At 38.1% G+C, this 17,116-nt stretch overlaps 1 protein-coding gene across 4 annotated transcripts in view; it reads left to right on the plus strand.

Moving 5' to 3' along the window:
• The first annotated feature begins 4 nt into the window (after positions 1 to 4).
• The window catches only part of LOC126356265 (protein lin-9 homolog), a 132,796-nt gene continuing 115,684 nt past the window's right edge, over positions 5 to 17,116 (plus strand). Inside the window, exons 1-3 of one of the 4 annotated variants that reach the window (XM_050007107.1) lie at positions 5 to 265; positions 2,103 to 2,308; positions 16,057 to 16,436. In XM_050007107.1, coding sequence (XP_049863064.1) covers positions 241 to 265; positions 2,103 to 2,308; positions 16,057 to 16,436 — 611 coding nt within the window. In that variant the 5' untranslated portion in view covers positions 5 to 240. Of the gene's footprint in view, positions 567 to 909; positions 1,009 to 2,102; positions 2,309 to 16,056; positions 16,437 to 17,116 lie in introns of those variants that run through there. The other 3 variants (XM_050007108.1, XM_050007109.1, XM_050007110.1) reach the window with 3 other exon arrangements.

The following is a 17,116-nucleotide window of genomic DNA, read 5'->3' on the forward strand; positions in this document are numbered from 1 at the left end:
AGGCAATGAGTTAACAAAAGTCTTCAAATCACCCAATAATCTGGGACAGACACGGTGAAATAAGGAATTCTAATATTTGTGCTACTTAGGAAAAAGTACAATGTTTGAATTAAGGAAAACTCATTTAGCTCCCGATTGAATTTGACGCTCCATTTACGAACGGAATGGTATGAATGTTCACTGCTCAAAAGAGAATCAAGTTAGAGTTGGCGCCTTCAATTTTCATTTGTTGGTACCGGAATGCGCCTCGCGAAAGTCATACAGGGTAAGATAACTTGTAAGTGGTTGCAGCTGATGAGCGGGGACGTAGCCGAAAGTTTCGTAAACAAATGAAACTATTTTTATGTTTTACCTATGCTGTTTATTTATAACTAACTACATTATGGCACAGAAATTACATCTTGGGTGAGACGAAGCGTCAATGTTTAGAATTTTTAATTGAGTGTTAACATTCGGGCGATTGGCAGTACCGCAGACGAAATTCCAAATACTACGTCAATATGGCGGACCAACTTGAAAGTAAGTTTAATTTGAAGGAAATTGCTATGGTGCATCCTTAATGACGTGTGTGTTACTGTTTTTCCTTTTGATTGGAAATTGTTGCTGTGTTTCTTGTGCATTTAGTGGTATACGATAACCCCATAATACACTCGTGAGGTTTAGATTTGAATTTGTGGAGCAAGCTTTGCGCAGCAGATTATGAAATTTTGAAAATTTGAAAGTTAATATGTAATATAAAACTATTACATATCAGGTCCGATGGTTTAATTATGCCATTATTGTCCGAATTCATGTATTAAGTATCTTAGCAGGCGTAAATATTACATTTTCTTCTTAGTTTCGAAATTTTCAGTGTTTATAACACGCCTGCTGAATTTTTTAAAAGGTCGTGTTATTGTGAAGTAATTTAGAACAAATTACTGCAAACCTTGGAGTTTTGACAGTTTTGCAGTAGTTACGACAAAGATTTGTATGAAAACTGAATAACTACGTTGCTGATGTAAAAGGGTATGTATTCCTTTCAACATTAAAAAGATGTTCAGAAGATATTTATTGAAACTGTGCGTCGCCAGTGTGTAATACATTCGTCGCACCTTTCCACAATACCTCTGTAAAAGTGTAAAATTGTTTCGTCCCACGACTCGAATGATATTTATGTGTAATTTTGAGAGTTGTAAATTCGTGTCTTACGTGTTTGTTGATATCGTGTATCATAGAACAGCACATATGTTAAAGATTAGAATTTATCTTCTTCTATCATCATTTGCCCTTGGTGAAAGTATGTTAGAGGAACAGATTAACTAGGGAATGCATTTACGGGCAACAAAACCAAATATGCATTTTATAATGTGATCGAGTGACCATTTAATTGTTATGAGTTGAACCACTAACAAGCTGCCTTATATGCTGTGTTGGTGTAGCATTGGTGTTATGTCAATTTATAAGGTAAATAATAGGAAATCTTATTTTCAGTTCTATCTTCACCAAATCTCAACCTAAGTATCACTTTTCAGCCTAACCTAGATTCTGTCGTTACAACCAAGACTTCAGGGGAATCCAGTGTCACACTGTAGTATATGTGTAATTTCATAGTGTTAGGGAACTACAGGACTTAAATAATGTGGTGTACATTGCATAATATAAATAAGATTGAGGCTCACTTTTTATCTAAATTTTGTTTTATTTATGTTCTTATAGTTTCAATATTATGAGAGGTAGTAGGCCTAATTGCTAATTGACAACTCTTTCGCGTTTCGTTAGTCTCGTTTGAAGCCAAAACAAATAACTCTGGTGCATATTTAACTGCTGTGAATGACTTAAAAATATCAGTGACCATTCGTTACATGTGTTAGATTACAACATAAACAGCAAGATTCATTTAATCAATCACCTTGGAAGTGAAGTTATTGTTCTGTGCTGGTTGAATGATATTAACGCTGTTGTAGGCTTTTAGAGGAAGACTGGTAGTACATTTGCAAATCAAAAGTCATTTTTCTAACTGTTTATCTTAGCAAAAGGAAGCTGAAATTTTTAACTTAATGTTTTCTTGCTTCGTGTTGTAATAAAAATTTTCACTAAAGATGTCTTACGTCCTACAACAGATGAGTCTGCTGCTGCCCTACTTTCTTTCAAAAATGGTGGTTTGGGTTATGAAGGCATCAAACAGGAACCAGAGGATGAGATGTTTGAAGCAGAAGATACACCAATTCTGGGTCCCGCAGCTCTGGGACTGCAGCCAGTTGGTGAAGAACAAACTCCTCGTACACCTACATCCCAGCCAGGCCTTGTTCTTAATCGACGTGGCATGGTTAGACTTTTTTTAATACATAAAGACATTTAAGCTAAATAGTATTTATCTTGAAGTATTCATCCACGAAAGAGAAAAGTAGAGAACTTATTGTATAATGTTTTCTATTCAGTGACCTGATGTAACTATCATCCACAAATATTGCAGTAGTAGTATGTTAGGGAAGATCTGATTTATAATCCCTTCAAATTTACTTTAGAATTAACACTCTTTCAGTTACATGTGGAGGTACACAGTAGAGTTGCCATTTCCCTCATAGAACACATGTCTAATCAGAATTCGCAACTATCAATCTAAAAAGATAGATCTGGCATCAGTGTATCTTGTAAGAGACTTGCTGTATTTTCGTTTTTTGTTATAGTTAGGATAACAAGTTTGTAAGACAATAAACAAAGTTTATGTAAATACATTTCCTGATGATGAATTTTCTACATGTGAGAATCTTACTAAATATAGGTTAACGCATTATGGGAACAAAGTTTTAAAAATACGTACTCTGTCACTTCAAATAATGACTGTCATATAAGTAGCACAAGAAAATTTGAGTTAAATGTGGTGGATTGTGCTCTGGTTTCACATCAAATACTGTTTGGTTCAATTTTATTATGAGAAACAGATTGCTAGGTTTAAATTAACTTACAACATTTTCTAATCACTTTAACTTATTTCAAACACAACAAAAAATAATGCATATTCATCTAGGTAAGGAAACTGAAGTTCCAAAGAAAAACTGATAGTGATATAAAATACACTTACATTCGTATTGTAACAATTATATATGAATGATGAAAGAAATTTCTTTCATGTGATAAAGAATGAATCTGGAGGTGTGCTTCATTCAGATTCAGTTGCCAATAGTAGTGTCCATATTAATAATCAAACCCTAGGAACTTACAATTTTGCTGTGCATATAATTAGGCTGACTGTGCATTGCAAACATTCACTTGAATCTGCATTTTCCTTTTTTATGACAGCTGAAAAATTCTAGTGACATGTCTCTCATCATCTTCACAAATGCTTGAAGTAACTGTCTGCCATTAAATGTTATGATCCTTTCCTCTAATGAATTTTCTAAAATAGCTCGATTCTGTTATGCTTTTTCCATAATCAATAACATTCTTCCAGTCTTCAGTGGTGACTCATGATAACTGTATTGCTGAGCATACAGCACACAAATTTATTTAATTTCTTTGTTAGTTGCTGGCAATATAACCTTTACTTTGTGCACCCAACAATTCTGTAGAGTTGAATTGGCAATGATGAAGTGGCAGCCTAATGAGTCTTTGCCTGTATGTTCTTGCCAGCTTACTGGTTTCACATGTGGGGAACTACCCCTAAATTCCATCTTTTTAAGATTACTGCTTAGTTCAGCATTTCATTGCTGAAGCCAGTCATCTCCTCCTCTCACTTTGTCATGGTAGGTGTGTTAACAACAACAAAACACTTGAGAACATAATCAAGGACAATTGTTAATGGTTTAGGTACCTGATTTGCAAACTGTTTTTCTCAACTGCCCAGATTATGGCAATTCCCTGGCCAAGAGAGCAATGTCGAACTTTTTCACTGGATAAAATTTATTGAGCTTGCTCGTGGCATTGTTCAGTATTGCCAACACACAACAGAGAACAGTAATAAAATACAAACCACACATTTGTATAAATGTAAAAAGGATGCTTCCTGAGGACAGTACCCACGAAGCAAAGAACAATCCCATAGGACACAAACCTATCTAGAACTGGAGCTTTGTGCAAGAAGCAGGTTTGAGTGAAAGTTTGGCAATTGTAGTTCATTACAATTGCTCCAGGTCTCGTGAGGCAGGCTGAATGTGTGTTGTGCCCCCCATGTGAGCATCGTCCCAGTACTTCATTCTTGGCCGTCAAACCTAAAGTATTTTTGAAGAGAGTATAGTTAACAATGTAATTATGTGCCAAACTGCCAATAAACTGATGAAACCATTTTAATGACATTGTTAGCTTTAAGAAATGATCAACAGTTGAAGTCACTAACAGCATGAAAATATTACCAAAAAATATATGCAGCGAAGTAATGAGTCCTCCAGTTGGTTTCCAGCTGGGAATGTTCTTGTTACTAATGGCTTCAAAAATTTTAAAAACTCGGAAGTATCACACTATAATAGGAAAGCAGGAATTTGGGGTAGGGACATAATTTTGATTATGGAATGAGCAAAGCAAATTATGATACTTCAGTTGTTTTTGCAGTCAAACTGTCATCTTCCAACTAATAGAGATCTCAAGTTAATCTGTGCTCACTACACAGAGGAGTCATTGTGTTGCAACGGGCACAATGGAGAAGAATGCTAATAATATTCATCTTTTGGATCAGTAGGTGTCCTTCAGCAGAAGTAGAAAACTCACACTCAAGAAAAACTCTCTCGCAGGTGACCATTGTTGTCCCTGGGCACTAAGGCCAGACAGCAGCTGCGTCTGAGGTGTTAAGCATTTTGGCATGGGTAGGTGGTGGGGACTGGGAGGGAGGGGTAACTGGATATGATGGTTGGAGTCAGATGCTAGCACTGCATCTGGGGGTGTGGACAGATGTGGCGACAGGATAGGAATTTCTATGTTCATCATCATGATGCTGTGGTACAGGGGGTGGGAGGGGGGTGCATTAGAGGAGAGAAGTCAACATTCAGGAGGAGGACAGACTAGCAAAGATTGACATGAATGATGGGAACGAATTATATGTTACATACTACCTGTCTATCCACATGGTTGGCCACTACCAAACTGTGGTTAAGAGATGGAGTGGGATCATCCAGTTGCTTGGCACAGTACCCAACACGATATTCTCGTTAACAACTGCTTCATAGTCTGTGCCATTTGGATTCTTCCCACCAACATCTGCTTTTGTGAATTGTGCCGGTGTGAACACTCCCTGCAACCTCAGCCTTCCATTGGTCCCTCTCAAGTACTACACACCCCTCTGGAGACAGCACTCTCTCTCTCTCTCTCTCTCTCTCTCTCTCTCTGTGTGTGTGTGTTTGTGTGTGTGTGTGTGTGTGTGTGTGTGTTTTTTACTACTTCAGATGAGCTGAAAGCTGAACATTTCTAGCATTTATTTCGTTGTGCCTGTCTGTGATTCTCTTTTTGGCGAGTGAGTGGAACATACAGCCCATGTCTATAATGTTGTTGTTGTTTTTATTGTGGTTGTGGTCTTCAGTCCAGAGACTGGTTCGATGCAGCTCTCCAAGCTACTCTATCCTGTGCAAGCTTCTTCATCTCCCGGTACCTACTGCAACCTACATCCTTCTGAATCTGCTTACTGTATTCATCTCTTGGTCTCCCTCTACGATTTTTACCCTCCACACTGCCCTCCAATACTAAATTGGTGATCCTTTGATGCCTCAGAGCATGTCCTACCAACCGATCCCTTCTTCTAGTCAAGTTGTGCCACAAATTTCTCTTCTCCCCAATCCTATTCAATACCACCTCATTAGTTATGTGATCTACCCATCTAATCTTCAGCATTCTTCTGTAGCACCACATTTCAAAAGCTTCTATTCTCTTCTTGTCTAAGCTATTTATCGGCCATGTTGCACTTCCATACATGGCTACACTCCATACAAATACTTTCAGAAACACTTTCCTTGCCATTGCCAGTCTATGTTTTATATCCTCTCTACTTTGACCATCATCAGTTATTTTGTGCCCCAAATAGCAAAACTCCTTTACTACTTTAAGTGTCTCATTTCCTAATGTAATTCCCTCAGCAGCATCCGACCCAATTCGACTACAGTCCATTATCCTTGTTTTGCTTTTGTTGATGTTCATCTTATATCCTCCTTTCAAGACACTATCCATTCTGTTCAACTGCTCTTCCAAGTCCTTTGCTGTCTCTGACAGAATTACAATGTCATCGGCGAACCTCAAAGTTTTTATTTCTTCTCCATGGATTTTAATACCTACTCTGAATTTTTCTTTTGTTTCTTTTACTGCTTGCTCAATATACAGATTGAACAGATTGAGCAGAGGCTACAACCCTGTCTCACTCCCTTCCCAACCACTGCTTCCCTTTCATGTCCCTCGACTCTTATAACTGCCATCTGGTTTCTGTACAAATTGTAAATAGCCTTTCGCTCCCTTTATTTTACCCCTACCACCTTCAGAATTTGAAAGAGAGTGTTCCAGTCAACATTGTCAAAAGCTTTATCTAAGTCTACAAATGCTAGAAACGTAGGTTTACCTTTCCTTAATCTAGCTTCTAAGATAAGTCGTTTGGTCAGTATTGCCTCACGTGTTTCAATATTTCTACGGAATACAAACTGATCTTCCCCGAGGTCGGCTTCTACTAGTTTTTCCATTCGTCTCTAAAGAATCCGCGTTAGTATTTTGCAGCTGTGACTTATTAAACTGATAGTTGAGTAATTTTCACACATGTCAACACCTGCTTTCTTTGGTATTGGAATTATTATATTCTTCTTGAAGTCTGAGGGTATTTTGCCTGTGTGATATATCTTGCTCACCAGATGGTAGAGTTTTGTCAGGACTGCCTCTCCCAGGGCCGTCAGTAGTTCTAATGGAATGTTGTCTAATCCCGGGGCCTTGTTACGACTTGGGTCTTTCAGTGCTCTGTCAAACTCTTCACGCAGTATTATATCTCCCATTTCATCTTCATCTACGTCCTCTTCCATTTCCATAATATTGTCCTCAATTACATCGCCCTTGTATAGTTCCTCTGTATACTCCTTCCACCTTTCTCCTTTTCTTCTTTGCTTAGAACTGGGTTTCCATCAAAGCTCTTGATATTTGTGCAAGTGGTTCTCTTTTTTCCAAATGTCTCTTTAATTTTGCTGTAGGCAGTATCTATCTTACAGCTGGTGAGACAAGCCTCTACATCCTCACATTTGTCCTCTAGCCATCACTGCTTAGCTATTTTGCAATTCCTGTCGATCTCATTTTTGAGACGTTTGTATTCCTTTTTGCCTGCTTCATTTACTGCATTTTTATATTTCTCCTTTCATCGATTAAATTCAATATTTGTTCTTTTACCCAAGGATTTCTAGCAGACCTCGTCTTTCTACCTACTTTACCCTCTGCTGCCTTCACCACTTCATCCCTCAAAGCTACCCATTCTTCTTCTACTGTATTTCTTTCCCCCATTCCTGTCAATTGTTCCCGTACGCTCTCCCTGAAACTCGGTACAACCTCTGCTTTAGTCAGTTTATCCAGGTCCCATCTCCTTAAATTCCCACCTTTTTGCAGTTTTGTCAGTTTTAATCTACAGGTCATAACCAATAGATTGTGGTCAGAATCCACATCTGCCACTGGAAATGCCTTACAATTTAAAATGTGGTTCCTAAATCTGTCTTACCATTATATAAATCTATCCGATACCAGTCAGTATCTCCAGGCTTCTTCCATGTATATAATCTTCTTTCATGATTCTTGAACCAAGTATTAGCTATGATTAAGTTGTGCTCTGTTTAAAATCTACCAGGCGGCTTCCTCTTTCATTTCTTACCCCCAATTCATATTCACCTGCTACAGTTCCTTCTCTCCCTTTTCCTACTACTGAATTCCGGAAACCCATGACTATTAAATTTTCGTCTCTCTTCACTATCTGAATAATTTCTTTTATTTCATCATAAATTTCTTCAATTTCTTTGTCATGTGCAGAGCTAGTTGGCATATAAACTTGTGCTATTGTGGTAGGCGTGAGCTTTGAGTCTATCTTGGCCCCAATAATGCGTTCACTGTGCTGTTTGTAGTAGCTTACCCGCATTCCTATTTTCCTATTCATTATTAAACCTACTCCTGCATTACCCCTATTTGATTTTGTATTTATAACCCTGTATTCGCCTGACCAAAAGTCTTGTTCCTCCTGCCACCAAACTTCACTAATATCTATCTATAAGATGTATAATTTAAAAAATAAAAATTATTATTCTCACAGTCTCCTTAAAGATGATTGCTGAGTTAGAATGTACCAAGCCTCGCATAGTTTACTAGATCCAGAAAAGTCCTGGTTTTATAGTTATACATATTCTTGAAATGACATATTTTACTACACAAAATATTCTGGTATACATCCTTGCACTTCGTTACTCACAAAACATATACTGTTATAGATACAGAAGTGACATTCAGTAAGAATTAAAAATGACTGAGGCAGAGATCTATATTGTATTTTATGTATAAACTTGCACAACATAATAGTATGTTGTTTGCTAGACAAGTAGTATGTTACTGTTGTCTGTATATATCAAGATATTTCATTATCTCGTGGGAAATATATACTTCACACAATTTTGCATCCATTGACTTCTCAGATTGTGCTTCATGAATTAATCTATAAAATTGTACCACCTGATTTCAAGTATATGCACAGGGCTTAAAAATTACTAAGAATCTCGATGAAATTATTTTGTCTTTGAGAAAAGTAACAACCAGAAGCACAAGTTACCTGCCACTGACATTTCCCGACTGCTGCAGCACAAAATATTAAAATCACTATATTTCCTTGTGACGGATGGAGTTCACATTTAGACCATTTTTTCAAGAATGGCACACTAGTGGATGCTTCAGGTTCTTTTCTAGCTGCTGAAAGGAATGAAATTTTTACAATAAGAGTCCAGTGTATATTTGTCGCCCCTGTAACATATCCCAATTTAATGTCACAGAGAATGCTAGGGCATTGACAACTTACTTAGCTTGCATTTATCGTGAATCTCTGATCCAGCACAAAGTCCCAACTGACTGGAGAGAGAGAAAAAAAATTGCAGGTGACTCGTGTATGTAAGAAAGCTAAAAGAATGGACCTGCAGAATTACAGGCCAATACCCTTAACATCTGTTTTCTGCAGACTTATTGAACATACCAGGTGATTTTAATTAAACTGACAGTTTTCTGGTTGTTCCAGGGTTGACTGTGCACATCACACGACACTGAAACGTTGTAGCTATGGTGTAGGCTGAACAAAATAACAGTTCCACTCTGTTCCACGAGGTGAAAATATGGCCCTGTATGCAGTCAGTGTAAAATTTTAATTTTTTTGATGTCAGTATGCTGTTTGTCACTTGACGATGTTGATTTCTTTCATGATATGACTTTTGGTGTAAAGGGTTATGAAGGTTGAGTTTTTTATCTAAAATGCAATGGTTATTGAGAAGAAAGACCGTGCACTGGTGATAAAGTTGCTTTATCAAAACAGCAGCACTGCCTTGTGTGAATCTCATTAATAGAAACAGCTGCAAAGAAGCTCCATATCAATAAATGGGCTAAAGAATATGACCAAGAAATTTGAGGAAAAAGGTGAATTAGGTGTTTGCAGCAAGGAGAGGGAGAGGCCCCTTCCCGTAACATCTCATCAATCCACACATCCAGAAATTTTGAGTATTTTGCCTTAGAAACAGACTTCTGTTCATAGTCTATATTTAGAGGTCTGCGCGGATAAGAAAAGTGCAATCCGCAACCTCATCCGCAAGTTCCGCATCCGCATATATTTAAGTTTTGAATGAGTAATTAATAGTAATAGACAGTAGTACTTAGAATTATGGTATGTAATGACATAGTTATTGTTAGGATGCCATTTCTGCGACAACTTAACTACTTTTGACTTCTTAAATCACAGGAAATGCTCTATGCCTACTTTTTACCATTCCAAACAGGAAAGCATTGGCACTCCGGAGAACACACAGTAGCGGCTCTGATCTCGTGAGGTTGGAAACGCTGTTTCAAAAAAATAAAATTCAATGTAATAGAATTAAATGATGAAAATACATGTATAGAAACAATTATATTTTGCTGCTCTTGTGCCAAGGCAGCTGAAAATGACGATGGTTTTAATCTGTTACTAGCGCATTGCATCATTTACCAACAGTTTTTTTGTACTCACTGCTTGGATGTGTCAAATTTTGAAGCCATTCATGTCAGCTGATGATGATATTATAGCTTACGTTCAGTCCTCGTCATTTCCAGGTGTAATATTTACAGTATTAGGCCTAAACTGCAAAACGCTGGCGCACCTGTGAAAAGGTTAAACTGCCAGCAATAATTGACGTTGTCGGAAGAAATAACTCGTCTTCCGAAGAGTGACAAAATCAGTGGTTGTAGAAATTGGGAGTGGATGGATGATGTAGCAGTTCCTTAGCACTCACTGCACCGTACTTGGCCCCCATGTCAATAAGAAACTGTGCCGTCTCGAGAAACCCAGATCCACACACAATTCGAATGGTAAAATGTCTTTGCTGACAAGATTAATAAGTTTTTCTTTCGCGGCTGTCTTCAAATTTGGCGTAACTTCAGGAACTTTCACGTCTCTCTTGGTATTTAAATAAGTAATCATGCTACTTTGTCGAGCCCCATACGAATGTTTTAGCAACTTTGAAGTTCCACTTTTGTGTCCAGTGTAGGAATATACTTTTTTACATGCAAAACAAGCCACTATATCTTTTTTCGTTGCCATCAAATACGTATACGAATTTTTTCCAAATTGGCAATTTCAATTTGTTTTCCTTCACTAATGTAAAATCACCTTTCTTCACCTTACACAAAATTGTATCCATTGATATGGTGTTCATTTTAAGAAAGAACACTCACTGATATTTGCCACAATGCACGTTGTCACTCGGTCACTGCAAAGTGCTAACTGAAGTCAGCGGAAAATTGCAATGGGTACCTGTCTGGTAGACAGTGGGCAGGTTTGCCACCCAGAGAGCACTTGACAGGCCACACAAAAGACACAGTCGTGAAAACGGATTAGGCACAGGTCTCTTGGGTGTAGCTACGTCGGTCGTAGCCAGGGGCTGAGGACAACAGACTTCCACTCTACCCGGTCCCTGCAAGATACCAAGAATGTCAACAGACTTGAAGTTATGAACTAACATTGCAACATATGTACTGGGCAGATGCCTTGCTCATTACTCACAGATGACCCGCGGATTTCCGCACCGGTTGCGATTTTATCCGCCAAGTAACAAATACCGCGGATATCTGCATCCGCGCAGACCTCTATCTATATTTATCGATGGTGTTATGCCATTTACTGTACAGAATTGTATAAACTGTTTTTTCTCAAAATTTAGAGATACCATTTGCAGAGAACCACTTAATAATTTTCTGAAAGACATTATTTGCAATTTCCTCAGCTGATTCTTGCTTGTTGGGTGTGATTACTATACTTGAATCATCAGCATCATGAATATAGAGTGACAAGTCGTTAGTATATATTAAAAATGATAAGAGACCCAAGACTGGACCCTGTGGGACGCCATTCTTCATACCTCACCAGTTAGAAGACCTTGTGCTGGTTTTTGCAGACTATCTGTACTGTTAATTTCAGCCTTCTGCATTCTTCCAGTTAATGCAGATGAATATACCGAGCGAGTTGGCGCAGTGGTTAGATACTGGACTCGCACTCAGGACGACGACGGTTCAGTCCCACGTCCGCCCATCCTGATTTAGGTTTTCCGTGATTTCCCTAAATCACCCCAGGCAAATGCTGGGATGGTTCCTATGAAAGGGCATGGCCGACTTCCTTCCCCATCCTTCCCTAATCCGATGAGACCGATGACCACGCTGTCTGGTCTCCTTCCTCAACCAACCAACCAACGCAGATGAATAGGAAAAACAATCCCGCAATGATTGAATACAGCAGTAGTATGTACTGCTTGATACAGTCACATTGAATGAGTATCTAGGTGTTTCTTTGTAAAAAGATATGAAATTGAACAGGCACATATGGACAGTAGTTGGGAAGGCGACTGGTCAACTTCAGCTTATTGGGAGAATATAAGAAAGGTTTAGTTCATCTGTAAAGGAGATCGCATGGTGTGAGCCGTTCTTTAGTTCTGCTAGTGTGTTTAAGATCTCCACAGGGCCAGATTAAAGGAAGAAATCGAAGTAAGTTTTATCAACCTGTGAGTATTAGAGAGATACTCTGTGAACTCAAGTGAGAATCCCTGAAGGCGAGATGATTTTTTTTTTTTTTTTTTTTTTTTTTTTTTTTTTTTTTTTTTTTTTTTTTTAATCCCCCCCCCGAACGTTACTGAGTAAATATAGAGGACTGGCATGTGAAGCTGACTTTAGAGTGATTCTATTACCACCAGTATACTTTGCATGTATAGCTGTCAATATAGCTGTCAATGTGCTTTCCACATAAGGACAATGGAGATAAGAAAGTTAAGGCTCGTGTGTAGGCATATAGACTTGTTTTTTTTCCCTTACTCCTATTTCCAAGTGGAACAGGAAAGGAAAATTCTGGTAATGTACAAGGTACCAATTGCCACACACCATACTGTGACTTGTGGAGTATTTATTTAGGTGCATATGCATCCGTACCAGCAGGATAATAATTTAATGTAATGAACTAAAAGATTTCTAAATAGTTAATGTTTGAACAGACTGAAATCATAATTAACATGCTGTGACTAAAGCTTATTTGTTTTTATTAAAGCTCAAACCATGTTCATTATATCACTATTGACATCTTGATGAGATCGCGAACTTGATTGCTGTAGGTGAAATAGAATCCTTTTCCAGATTGTGGGCCACATTGCATTAAAACATTTTTTTTTTTTTTCCATTACAGTGTTATCCATTGATAATTTTCGTATTTCTCCTCTTATGTTATTTTGCACAGAGGTTTTGTTATTAACATTTATTTGCTGTTATCATATAAATCATTCCATAAATAATTGGAAGGCAGTGGGCATTGTATTGTTGTTGTTGTGTCTGGTATGTTGTTTGTTAATGTAACATTTGTTTTTTGGTTCATTCACTCTGTTTTAATCCACACAAATGGATGAGTGTGTAGCAAAACAATTTTAGTCCTCTTTTCAAATTTATTTTATTCCCCTATTTACTGAGTTGCCTATCCATCTTTTCTAAATGTAATTTTTTTTAGCGTGAGTTTCATTAAGTTATAGATGCAGTATTTGATACATAATTATTTCATCACATAAAAATTTGTTTGTTTGGGAAAGGTAATGTATGAGTAGAATTTGCATACTCAGTCACACAATTTATCACCTGATAAGGGCACAAGTAAGTTAGCAGATACATTTTTTGGTCCTTAATAATGTGTTCTATATTTTGCTGTGTCCTGTTCATACCTTGTCTTTGTGTTGCAACATGAACAGTTGTGAATATTTAAATACCATCAAATGCCGATATGTTATTCTATCATAGTGCAAAACTTCCACACACACTTTGTGTTAAAGATGCATTCTCTTTACTTTTCGTAATGACTTAAAATAGATTGCAGCTGCACGCTGAAATGTGAGTTGAACCCAGACATCAGCCTGCACATGCAGTATACTTCAGGAAGATTTAAACTGCCACAAATTGACCTCCATTTTATCCAGATTTTACAGAGGCCCTTCTGTGAGGCATTGGAGTTGAGGTGTCCAGGAGACTTAGAATACTGTGTAGAGTGTGGCCATCATTATAGCCTCTTAATTATTCAGTTTTCCACATATTTTCTTCTCGTGATTGACAGACCTCTGAAGTATGTTGCTCACACACTTGATGTGGACATTGTGCACGTTTCCCTTGTATGACACTTTGTCTAACTTGGCAGAAGTTGCTTGTATGCATCCATTGTTGTGTTCTCATTTCCAGGTCTTTGCTTCCAAATTCAAAACTTACTCATTACTTGAAGAATGTGATATCACTGCTGATATTAAGTAGAAGTTTGTTCCAAATTCTGAACAAATTTTCTCAGACTTTTTATGATTATGACAAAGCAGATAGAGCGAGCGCTGTAATGTTTTCTACTAGACAGACATTCAGCATTTCAGGGACAGAGAGATTCCCTCCTCTCTGATGGCTCTATCCACACATCTGAACCCACCAACAGTACCTGCATATTGACAGCTGCCACCCTCACACACCAAAAAATCTCTCCCACGCAACCTGGCCATCAGAGTACATCTGTAGTGACAAAAACTCCCTTGTCCACTGTGCTGGATGTTTCACCAAGGCCTTTATAGACGAGCACTAACTCTAAGAGTAGACGTAGTCCACAAACAATCTCCCTAGGGATCATATCCCTTTGGAAGAACCAGATGTAAGACCTTCCCATCCACCCACCCAGCACTTTGTATTTCAGTCCTCTCACAGCCTTATCCTATCCCACGAGAGGCTGGGCCGCCTGTGAAAGCAGTCATGTCATGTACCAGCTCAGTTGTAATCATTGTACAGCTTTTTTCTTTTTTTCTTTTTTTTGGTATGACTATCAACCAGCTGTACACCAGGATGAATACCCACTGCCAAACTGTGGCCAAGAGGATTGTTGACCGCCATGGGTGTCTCAACCTGTGGTAAACTACTTTCCCCACACCCTCCATTCCACCAATCAGTTCCTTCCCTCTCGGTTCTATCGCATCCTCCCTATTCACGTTCCCTCACACTCATTATGAACCACCCTCTACCGACATGCCAACACACCAACCCACCTTTCCCCTTCCTTGCTCCTCCGCCCACCTCCTTCCTCGCCACAACCTGCTTGCCAACTTCCCAAAACTGTACCTGGCAGTCTTTTCATGCCTCCATTTAGACCTTACACACATCATCAGACAACACACTTCTCGCCCCCACCCATACCCTGTTATACCTTTATCATCCCCACCCCACTCCAGATCACTGTTTTGTTCAACATCAGTTGCATTCCGGTCCAAGATGTTGGAGATGTTCATGTTTGTGAGATGTGCTTGCTTGTGTTCTTTCCTTTCTACTTGATTATAGCCAAGTCATAGTGCTTAACAGTCTTTTTCATTGCACCTGTCTGCAACTCAGTGTGTCATCTTTACAATGATTGGTATTCCATTCTTTTCCTAATATTGTTGACTTTTTAACCTAATCTAGATGTAGGGCTATACTATAAATTAATCTTCTACCACAACCTACATTCCTAAAAATAATATAGAAGCAGAATAAATATTGTCAGTGTTCTGTTCAGTAATTGCCCATGCATGTGTGATGTCACACACTATGTTATTACATCATAGGTCAAAGCAGACATTCAACCCACCTACCAGAGAGGTATGTAAAAGTTGCTACTGACATTTGTGTAGCTCACTTTCAGGTGAGAAAGAGTCTTTTCCTCCAGTTCTTTCTGTGAAGTGCGTGATTAGAACTTGTAAGCAATATTTTGTGAGCATATTTTTATTTCGTCGAGAAATACACACAATCTTTCATACAATAAAAGAAACGTAAATATGTTTTTAGACTAACAGCTAATAACAAAAAAGAATATTTTATGTGAATTGGACATCTGCCTTTGATAAACTATACATCAATGGAATTGTATGTAGTGGTCATACTCCATGATTGAGCATTTAAACTTAAAAAGTTGTCATTACACTACAGTTAGTCTAGTGCACGCCTCTATATTTGCAAATTAAACACATCTTTAAGACCATATAGCACAGCAAGAGAAGGAAATATTGCAGCAGAAGAAGACACATACTCATCACCTAGGGAGCTGAAAGAGTATGTGAGAACAACAAAATGATTTTGTAAATGTTTGGCAGTTTGTTAGGTTACCACCAGGAGTCGCAGATGACACAATAAAAAGACTGTCACATCCTTTTCACAATATTGTTACATTCCATCCTGGATTTTCCATTGTCTATGTAATTTGTTCTTTACTTCATGTTTATATTTACGAATGATATTTAAAAATAAATGTTGTTACTCCCAATGTTCTTATGTACAAGTGTTCTTTTAAAATATTTATTCATATTGCCAAAGCACAAAAATAGTAATGTAATGCAAATTTGTACGTAGCCTGCACGCATCCGAAAAAAGAACAGACTGTTCTTTGATGACGACGTAGTGAATGCAATGCCCCCTCGCTCCAGTACCAAAAGGGGTCCACGTGCATCTCCTACAAAGAAGGCAGCAGTGGGCATGAACAGTAAATTACTGGCTACACAGATAAAGAAGCAGCAGCTTCAACAACAACTACAAGAACTGGAACAGCGTCCCCCTAGCAACACTCATCAGGAGCCTCCAACAGCCTCCACATCTAGCACATATGCAAATGCAAATTGGTCCGCTGATCGCCGTGCTGGGCAACGCCTCGGTATGAGACTACGTAATCTGCTTAAATTGCCAAAAGCACACAAGTGGGTGTGTTACGAGTGGTTTTACAGTAACATAGACAAGTAAGTAAAAGTTTTGTTTTCAAGTTACCATTACAGATGATGATGATACAGCAAAATTATGTGAGGAAAATAGGGTAAATGTTTTCATTAAAGTACATTGCACAGGTAGCAGTTTAATGCCCAGAACTCAATAGATTTATCACTAATCATGTAGCATAGCGAGGAAAAGTAGGTAGGCCTAAGTGTTCTGTGAAAGCTAAATGAGTTATTGTTCACAGGTGGTCACATCAGTTAGGAAAAGCGTAATTCTGAAGTTCCCATAGTGATTTACCGATTATTATTACAATGTTCATGCATTATTAAATATTCCCAATGTGCTGATTAAATTTACAAATTATTACTGACACAGTCAGATACATTGTTTCTTCAGAATGTTGGTACTGTAAAGATCTAAAGTGACCTTTGAACTTACAAACTCAACTGTGCAGAGTTGAAAGTAAGGCTGATGGCAGCAAATGCCCTAATTAATACTGTTAACCTCCTTGTCTTTTTGATTCACCGTGTTATTAAGTAAGAAATGTAATGAGAAGCTGTAAAAATCTGTGCTACATGAGGCACTTAAGTTGCTATCTGGGAGGTATCACCTTCAGCATTGACATATTTTTCTTACTCACTCCCTCACAATAACCCTCAGTCACAAGAAATTGGTAACCTTTGGGCTTCCACAAATGTAGCTTCAT

The sequence above is a fragment of the Schistocerca gregaria genome, chromosome 3 (genome assembly GCF_023897955.1).
Source record: "Schistocerca gregaria isolate iqSchGreg1 chromosome 3, iqSchGreg1.2, whole genome shotgun sequence".
Lineage (NCBI taxonomy): Eukaryota > Metazoa > Arthropoda > Insecta > Orthoptera > Acrididae > Schistocerca > Schistocerca gregaria.